Here is a 9,682-nt window from a genome sequence, read left to right on the forward strand (position 1 = left end):
GCGCGGGCCGCCGGGAAGCGGAGGGGGTGGAGGCGGGTGCGCGGTGCATTGTGGGCTGGCGGCGGGGTCGGCCCGGCCGCGGGATGACGGGCTGCGCGGCGCGGCGGTACGTGGCGGCGGCGCTGAGCCGGTGCGGGGCTCGCGGGCTGCCGCTCTGGGAACCGCCCCCGGCCCGCGGGCTGCGGCCCCTGGGCGCGTGGGGAGCCGCGGCCCTCCCGCTGCTGCTGCCGCCGCGGCGGCACCTCTCGTCGCGGTGAGGCCTGGGGGGGGCGGGCGTGTGGTGAGGGGGGGACTGGGCCGGAGGGGCTGGGGAGCGTTGAGGCTCGGGTTGAGGTGTGAAGGGGTTGTCGGGAGTTGGGAAGGCAGGCCGTGGGGGCCTGCGAGGGGGTGTTCGGGGGTGGGGTAAGGGGATCTGAGGGGGTGTTTGGGGTGGGCTGGGGGGCTGTTGGGTCATTGGGTGAAGACTGGGAAGGAGTTGGGGGGCTGTCGGGGTGGCTGGGGCAGGGATGTGGGAGGGGAGGGGAGTGGGCTAAAGGGGTAACTGGGCGGAGGGTGTCCAGGGCAGTTGGGAAGAGGGTGCGGGACAGGGGAGGGGGTGGGTGACTGGGATGCCTGGCATCTGGTGGGGCTGTCACGATGGATGTGTGGTACCTGAGGGAGGTATGGGACTGGGGGCAGCTCCTGGGGCTTGGTTGCTGTGTGCCCCCTGGCCCGGGGGCTGGTTCTGCCCCTGTACCCCCACCAAACAACTTCTCTGCTTCTAGAAACCGTCCAGAGGGCAAAGTGCTGGAGACTGTGGGGGTGTTTGAGGCACCGAAGCAGCATGGCAAATACGAGACTGGTCAGGTAAGTGGTTCCGGGGAGCAGAGCTGACCCTGCAGGCTTGTTCCACAAAGATCCAGTAGCCGACTGATTTATCCATAAGGAGGCTGCTGCATTGTAGTAGAAGGCCAGAAGTTTCACAGTTCGGTGCTCCTTGTCTCTGCTGTGTCTGCAGTTTGTCAGTCGTCTGACAGTAGCAAGTTGATAAGAATCTGCAGCATGACACAACTGTTCCTACAATGGCATTTGCTCTGCTGGTCTTATTTAATGTTTTTTTCCCTCTAGGAGCAGAAGAGATAATCACTGAATTTGAGAAATAACAACTAAACATGTTTCTGTGTTTATGACTCGCAGATCTTTTTTCTGTGTTCCTGAGTGCTGCGTTCTTGCACTTCTGCCATTGTATTACTTTATTACTGGTTTAGTCATTCACTGTTGTGGGATAGAGATGACATGAATTTCTTCTCTTGTCCCAGACTGTTTATGGTTCCTCTTTGTTTCTGCTCTGGGTTCACACAGTGGTGATTCCCCCTGTATTCCCATCCCACACACACATTCATAGTCTTTCTAAATGTTTCTAGTTATACCTCCGTTAGCAGGATTTTTTAAATAGTATCAGAAAAGGGCTTTTGGCTTCATGTTTTCCATTGTATCTAAGTTGATTAAAGCTTGCTGGGTATTCAAATGCAATTATTTGTTCTTTTCAGCTATTTCTTCACAGTGTGTTTGGCTATCGAGGAATAGTCCTGTTCCCCTGGCAAGCCAGGCTTTATGATCGAGATGTGGCTTCTCCTGTCACAGAAAAGTAAGGATTTGTTCTGCCTTATATGCTGTTGTACTGTTATGTTTACACGTTGTATCAAGTTTACTGGCTGGGGTAAACAAGTCTTTTTAAGGAGGACAATGGTATGGGTCTGTTTTGCATGAATGTAAACTAGAAGAGAGGTGCTGAAAGAAGAGACATTGCATAAGTGTTAATTTTGGGTTAATTAGAGACAGGATGGAGATATGAAGGATGAGAGTGTGTGAAGGAAAAAAAAAATAATGCTTCTGGCATTTTTTATTAAAAGAAACCCGTTGTGTTGATTTTTGAGTTGAGCCTAGGCTCCTGTGTTAAAATTGCAGGCTGCTGCTTCTGTAGATTGCCAGTGAGCTGGATTTGTCAGGTGCCTCCCCGGTTTTAACGCACTAGGCCAAGTACGTCCCTCTTGTGGACTGAGTTGCTGTTCACTTCTCTCCCCTCTGCTGTCCATTTCCCCTCTGGCCTGTGTTGGAGGTGTGCTGGGCGAGTGTGCGTTTGAAGTCGGGAAGGAATGGAGGGTAAGCATAGAGAGAATTGGATGGCAGTAGAAATACCTACCCGAAACAGGAGGCTGGACTGAGCAGGAAGAACTTCTGAGTTGTCTGAAAACAGAGCTGTTGTGCCTGTGGCAAACACTGTTGATTCTCATCTCAGCTCATCTATTGCTGTGTGGGTGGCTGACATCAATTTAATTTGGATGGAATTGAATGATTCCAGACTGTGAAATGTATTAAAAAAAAAAAAAAAATGATCGTGAATGTGCTTGGTCCTGGTAACAACAGTTTGCTGCCATCCTGTGCTTGAGCTCAGTGCTGTGCTTTTCTCTTTAGGAGTGAGAATGCAGCAGGACATGGTTCCAAAGAGGTCAAGGGCAAAACGCATACTTACTATCAGGTGCTAATAGATGCCCGGGATTGTCCACATATAGTAAGTAACCAATAATCTGGTATTGAAACTCAAATACTTTCTCCTGTATGAATGCTTTAGGTGGATGGGCACTGAAAGAAAATGGCTATGATGGCCAACTTGAGTCTTTGCCATGGGATTGTTTGGAATGTTAGGACAAATTTGTTCTTCAAGTCATAGTTTCCCTGAGAAAGATAATCTGGATCGTCATATCACTATTTTCTGGATCATGTTTTTCTGGATCATGTTTCCCCTTTCCAACCTCACTTCCTCATCCTGTTGGCATTCCTACTCTGTTGCATACAGGTCATTATGAGTGTGGGTTGCAGCACTGAAAATGCTCTTCACTTGTTTGAGTGGAGAATTAATCTAGAGGAATTAAAAGGAGAGATGTTCTGAGCTGAATTGGTTAAATAAAATAAATGTTACACGGTTTAGAAACCACAACAGTAAACTGAAATGTGGTTGGAAACTGGCCCACAGCAATCCACACAGAAAGACATAAACCTCCCTTTTTCTCAGTCCCAGAGGTCACAGACAGAAGCAGTGACGTTCCTGGCAAATCACGATGACAGCAGAGCCCTCTATGCCATACCAGGTGAGTAAAATGCACCTGTAACCTCTGTGGAGATGTGGATTGTCATGAGGGGAAGGTCAGAAGAGTCACCAGCAGCCAACTTCTGCCAGTGAAGCAGCAGTTCCTCCAGGATACTCCTGTAGTGGATCTGCCCTGTGGTTTAGGGCTGTGCTGGAAACAACAGAATGACTGAAGTACGTGAAGCCCTAGATGGAAGTTGGGCAGACTCTGTGGTCAGACATGGGCATGCCTGCTTTGTGCTCTTGAGACACAGATCCCATTTGCATACCCTGTTGCCATATGGGCTGTGTTACTTTATTACCAGGACGGCTAGATCTCTTCTTGTCCTGTGCATTTCCTGCCCAAAGTGCTTTTGTGACAGTGCAGTCACTTCACAGCCAGTGTGTATTTATCAGAGAAATCATTCTGTGGAGAAATCTCGTAGGAGAACGCTGCCAAGGGTTTTTACTGGCCTGTTTTCTCCATTCTTCGTTGTAATCATGGTGTTCGCTTTGGCGGCTGCTGCTGCCAAAATCCTTCTCACTAGTGTGGTCCATTTCTCTGCCAGGAGACTTCTGAGCTCTCTTTGCTGTGGAAGTTCAATGGCTTTTGGGTTTCTTTTTCAGGTTTAGACTATGTAAGCCATGAAGATATCCTTCCCTACAGCTCCACTGATCAAGTGCCCATCCAGCATGAGCTCTTTGAGAGGTTTCTCATGTACGACCAAACAAAAGGTAACCTCTGGCTTCAGAGGGAACTCTTCAGAGCCAGATCCTTGAGGTACTCTATAACAAGTACACAGAACCCATCATCTTAGATGGGGTGTAAAAATTGTGGTGTGGCTTGGGTTTTGTTACAGTGAAGTTCTTTAAATAATTTTTCTAACTATATGAAAGGAGTTGCTTTGAAGGGAAAGCACTCTAGTTATGGTATGCCTCTCCTCATAAACTCTCATCTTTCTCTCCCCACAGTTCCACCTTTTGTAGCAAGGGATACGCTGTGTGCATGGCAGGAGAAGAACCACCCCTGGCTAGAGCTCTCCGATGTGCACCGAGAAACCACAGAAAACATCCGCGTCACAGTTATCCCTTTCTATATGGGCATGAGGGTAGGTCTGTGTTGCGTGTCGCTGCATTAGTTCTGTGATCAGTTTAACCTGCATGTTTCTTCTAAGATCAGTACTGACTGAAGGTACCTTCTACTTACTGGAGAAATGACTTTTAAATCACAGTTGCATTGTCATTATGCTCAGCAGAGGTACGAATGTGAAACTGTTTTGCCATACATTTTTTGAGAACAGCTCTGGCAGCTTGGCTTTTGCTTGTTATTGGTAGGATGGGAAATACCCTATACTGTTCTGCAGAACAGTGTTAGCAAGGTACTTAGGAAGGCTTGTGAATTGGTTCTTTACTGCCTCAGTCACAGATGGGTGTGTGCGTAACGGGTGGCACCAAAGCCACCTGCCCCGTAACGGCAGACATATCTGTTATCCTGCCCAGTGGTGAGGTGCTGTGGGTGTCTACCAGTTTCCTGGCTTTAATGTAGGTTAGTGGACTTGGCTAAAGCCTTTTGGATTTAGCTGATAACCGTGGTCAAAAAACGTCATGTGGACCATCCAAAATAATGAGGCTCCAATAGACTTCTGCATGGGAGGGCTGGGAATTACTGCAGCAGTTTGATTTCCAAGTCCAGGCGAGCACAGCTGCTGGGGAGCCTGCGCTGTGGCAGGTGAACGTTGGGGTGTGGATTTGCAACTTCTGTGGAGCCCAACTGATGTTTGTCCTAACCTTGTCAGAAAAACAGGTGCCTGAAGGCAAGGAAACGGGTGTTTCTAGATCTGTAGAAAGTGTGTAATTAACATGGAGATCAACCCTCCGTAGTCACGAGATCCTTGCAAATCTCCCACCTCATGATTACATGTCTAGAGCAGAGCCAGTGCCAGGCGGTAACTGATGGACTGCTTCGGAGAGCAGCTGTCTCTGTGCTCATGTGAGTTGTCTGCGTCAATCTGGCATGGAGCGAGAGCCCCTGTGCTTGTGGCTGTGCTGACAGCTGAAGAGGTTTTGGCGCTGAGCGTTGAAGGGCAGCTGCTAAAGTCTTTTGTTTCTCTTGACAGGAAGCCCAGAATTCCCATGTCTACTGGGTAAGTGCCTTTTGTTTCACGAAGCAGCTAAAGGGAAGGAGTTTATTTGCTGTGGCATTATTGCTATGTGATAAGCTCTGAGGGAGAGTAGCCCTTGCCTGGCAACTGTTTCCCAGTATCAGCTATGGGTTATCAGCTATTTGCAGCCGATTCCAGTTCTTGATAGCAGTCTGTCTTCTCTCCAGTGGCGCTACTGTATTCGCTTGGAGAACCTTGACAGCGAAGTGGTACAACTCCGAGAACGGCACTGGAGGATATTTAGCTTGTCTGGCACCTTGGAAACGGTCAGGGGCCGCGGCGTTGTAGGAAGGGTAGGTATCATGTAGCTTTGTTTGGGAAGCTCAGTGCTTTGCTGGAGTCATCTTGCTTGGGCTGAATTGCCAGTAAGTTGCTGAGTGGGCAACTGAAATAAATGGAATAAAAAATTGGCAATGGAAAAAAAAAAATTACATGAGCTTTTCTACTGTTGTTAGTATGAATGAACTGAAACTTCACACCAAGTATTAGAGACTAATCCTAAATGACTGGTAATGGGAAATCTGGAATAATACATGATTCTGATGCTACTCACTGGACGAGTTGTTTGCCATGTAATTGGTAGCGATGCTCGGATGTGGGTCTCTGTTTTTCTTTTCGCTATGTAAATTTCCTGTTGATGCCTGTCTGTGGAGAAATGTTAAGATCTGTTGCTGATGCAGAGTGGTCTCGTCTTCTCAGGAGCCAGTTTTATCCAAAGAGCAGCCGGCATTTCAGTACAGCAGTCACGTCTCTCTGCAGGCATCCAGTGGTCACATGTGGTAAGAAGCACTTATTACTGCGGTAGTGGTTTAGATGTAGGACCCCACAGTGCTGAGCTGGGATGCAATTTGCAGTCTGGAGTTATGGCTGAAAGGTGGGTGGAAGTGGACTGGACCGGACATATTTGATAGTTAAAATTTTTATGAGCTTCTCTACAGCAGTATGCCCATTAGTCTTAAGAAGATCTGTTGATTCTCTGAACCAAGAGAGGTTCCAGGCTAATTTATCCTCCTCCTCTGGTCTGTGCTAGACTGGATTTGAAAAGACATGAAGCAGTTCTCTGTCATCTTCTGCTATACTCTGTTTCTGTCCCTTTCAGTCCTTGGTGCAAGAGGCAAGGCTTCATGCTGGTGTTTCCCTAGGCAGCAGGGATGTGTGCACTCGCGTCCTCTCTCTTTGGAGAGGACTGGGCTTTGATTCTGTCCCCGAGTGAAGTTCTGTGTCCACAAGGAATTGGCACATGGGGTTATTCCCAGTTTAGGCCAGATAAGGCTTTCAGTCTAACTGGTGTCCAAGTCCCTTCTTGTGTAGGTGCAGGTAGGAAAGTGCTGAGCTGAGTTCTTTTCCTGTGCCACTGGGCTAAAGCAGTTTCCCTCTGTTTTGCATTTCAGCTGGGTTAGCACATTTAGTGTCAGTGTGGACAAGAAATGCACGGCCCTCTTGCCTTCTGTATGACAGGTCTTTCTGGCTTGCATTTTTAAGTAAACCTATTTCAGAGTTAAGCTTCCTTTGAGTTGGGTAAAGCAAGAGAGCAGCTTTTTGCCTCTAGGATACACCCTTGTTTGCCATGTTAAACATTTTGAATTGCCTGAATGCATGCCCCAGGGAGTAAAACCAACTTGTTCAGTAGTTTTTTTCCTCTCTGCATGCACACTGAAGAGACACACAAAGGTTCTGCAGCTCAGAAACTACTCAGCTTGGCTTCTGGTGTTTGACTGTGTCCTCTTCATCATAAGAACCTGTTAGTTTACCTCCACAATCCTCTTGCCCATGTCATGTTCTGCAGTACAGTTGTCTGTAGTTCAGGGCAGTAAGTCAATTCTTTGTTTGTACAAGGAGAGGCAGATTCAGTTCTGAAATGCCCTTTCTGAAATGCAAAGCAGAAGCTATTCCAAATTACATCTCTGGTGGGATTTCATATTGTCGCAGATTTCTTACCCAGTGGAGCTTCTGCCAAGAAATACAAATCTGAATTTACACGTAATGAGTTTGTAAAAATAGCTCAGATGTTTCTGTCTCCTGTGGGGTGGGAGTTAGGTAAACACTGCTGCAGTTGCGTGGGGTGCACTTATCTCCTCGAGGCTCCAATCATGACATCTTTATTCAGGAAATGTATATTAGAGATGTGATGTAAACCACCCAGGAGTCTTCCAATAAATGAGTCATCTTGGCAGGCAGATGTCCTTGCTGCTGAACCGATTTACTTGCTGCTGGACTGGCCTTGCAAATGCAGCAGGATATGGAAGAGCTCATGTCTTACCTTTTAGCTGATGATTCCTAGCTGTGTTTTGTCCCTGGCCTTAGCGTGATCTCTGCCATTATTTTGCAGGGGTACTTTTCGATTTGAGAGGCCTGATGGCTCCCACTTTGATGTCCGAATCCCACCCTTTTCTCTGGAAAGCAACAAAGATGAGAAGACCCCCCCCTCCGGCCTTCACTGGTAGAGCAGACCAAGTGCCGAGACCCACAGAGACCCGTGTGTGTTGTAGACCTTTGCCTCCCCATTATGCTGCAGCCAAGAACATGGAGCTTTTAAACATTTTAAACCATTTTTGTTTTAACTGTTGTCTGACGGGGAGGCTTTTTTGAACTTTAATACTGGCGCTCTCAGGCTGCTTGTAAACATAAGCTGTGTTACAGTTAACCCTTTCCTTTGTGGCACCTGCTGGGGTTGGAACTGGGGGACGTAGATCTGTGCTGCTGCAGAAGACTGACCACCTCAGCAGGCCTGGACCCTTTCCAATGTGTTGTGAATTCTCTGCAATGTGAGGTTTCTCTAATAAACTGGCCCTTCCAGTTGCAACCAGTCTTCCTTTATGAACGAAGGCCTACGCTTTGCATGCAGCCTGCCCCGGCTTGTTGCTCCCCCTCTCCCATGTGCAAAGCAGTGTCAGCTCAGACTTCTTGCTGCTTCAGAAAGCAGCAGTGAGGATGTTTTAGGGAGCAGGAATGTAAGCTCAGCCTTCCTGCAACGAAGCTGCTTTCTGGGATTTAGCCAGTGTGTGGCGGAGCAGCCTGTGAGTTCCGCTCTTGGTTGCACAGTTTGTCTGGGCTGTGCACTGGAGCAACGCGAAGCCTGTTTTGTCAAGAGAAGAGAGTGCAGAGGGGGGAAGGTGGGTTAGCAGGTGGTGCGGAGCAGGCTGCCACTCTGCCTTGTGCGCACAGAGCACTGGGCTGCACGTTGTGATCGTACGGGATTGCTGAAGGGGGCTCTCCCCCTGCAAGGGCTTGCCTTGCTGCAGGGATGTGCGTCTCAACTGCTGGAGGATACTTCACTGCTCATGCTGCGGCTTTAACCATATTTCCTTGGTAGTTTCTGCTTTGGCAGGAAGAGCTTGTTTTAACCTGCAGTGCTGTCAGCCACAGTGAGGTAGTGCTTGGCTTTCTGCTCCTGCTTGCTTGGCGGGTTGTGATTTTTTTTTTTTTTTTTTTTTTGGTAGTCTGTGCGGAGGGCCCTGCAGAACCACACAGGTCAGCAAAATATCTCTTAAGTTTACGACGTATGGATTTGTGGAAATTTTGCTTTTACACGTGAAGGGCCTGGTCCACAGTGCAAATCAGGCATTAGCTCTTTTACAAGCCAGAGTGGCTCTCGGCACCTGCCTCCTTGGTGGGTCTCTTCTGGCTGTCTCTGGGTTTCTGAGGCCAGACTTAACGGGTGACTCACAGGGGCAGAGGTAGCTGGCTTTGTGATGGGAGCCCTAGGCAGAAAGTTTCAAACCTTTTTACTTTCCCTGGTCTTGCTTAAATGACAAGGTGTAATGAACTCACAGGACTTGTTTTTCTTGATTCAGAAGTGTCCCAATTATCCCCTTTTCCTTCAAGTCCTCTCTGAGCAGCCTCTTTGCATTTGGCTCTGCAAGGCAGTGCTGGTCCATCTTGGCTGATGGACAAAGCAGCCTTCAGAAATGACAGTGGGAGAGACTCGCATGCTGTCCTGCAGCCAGTGGATACCTGTATAGAAAGACTTCATTACTACTGCTTAAACAATGTTTATCTGTCACCAGTCTCTTAATCTTATGTCTTCCTTTCAGGTAGGACGTGCTATCTACATTGCTTTTGGAGTTCAAAGGTTTAGCCAGCCAGCCTGCTTTTAGGGGTAGAAAAGGATCTGTAAAGAACAGGCCACAGCTGACAACTTCACGTTGCCACTGTCACACTGATTTAGTTGCAGGAGGAAAAGGGAGGGGGTGACACCTCGCATTCAGAGGAAGCAGGGACCTGTAGGAACCTGCTTTTTCCTCTCCCAGGCTCAATTGGGATTAGAGTAGCAGCTGCCCTGCCTCTCCCTTGGGTTACTGACTTTCAGCTTTACTGGCAATTGCAATGCTGCTGTAAATGTTTAACCTTGTTGCTCACTTGCCCGTGTTCCTGGGGTGCTGTGGGCCTAATGCTTCCAGTAACAAGTGGAGAG

General features: G+C 48.3%; 1 protein-coding gene across 1 annotated transcript; it reads left to right on the forward strand.

Annotated features, from left to right (window-relative positions):
• Nucleotides 1-83: 83 nt before the first annotated feature.
• POLDIP2 (DNA polymerase delta interacting protein 2) lies at nucleotides 84-7,712 on the forward strand (the record flags this gene model as incomplete). The annotated part of the gene is made up of 11 exons (XM_082008529.1): nucleotides 84-253; nucleotides 765-846; nucleotides 1,530-1,627; nucleotides 2,455-2,551; nucleotides 3,053-3,128; nucleotides 3,734-3,841; nucleotides 4,079-4,215; nucleotides 5,224-5,250; nucleotides 5,436-5,561; nucleotides 5,968-6,047; nucleotides 7,598-7,712. The coding sequence occupies 11 exons, from the start codon at nucleotides 84-86 to the stop codon at nucleotides 7,710-7,712; spliced, it is 1,116 nt and encodes a 371-aa protein (XP_081864655.1).
• Between the last annotated feature and the right edge of the window lie 1,970 nt (nucleotides 7,713-9,682).

This window comes from Phaethon aethereus (genome assembly GCF_964289735.1).
Source record: "Phaethon aethereus genome assembly, chromosome: 19".
Classification (NCBI taxonomy): Eukaryota; Metazoa; Chordata; class Aves; order Phaethontiformes; family Phaethontidae; genus Phaethon; species Phaethon aethereus.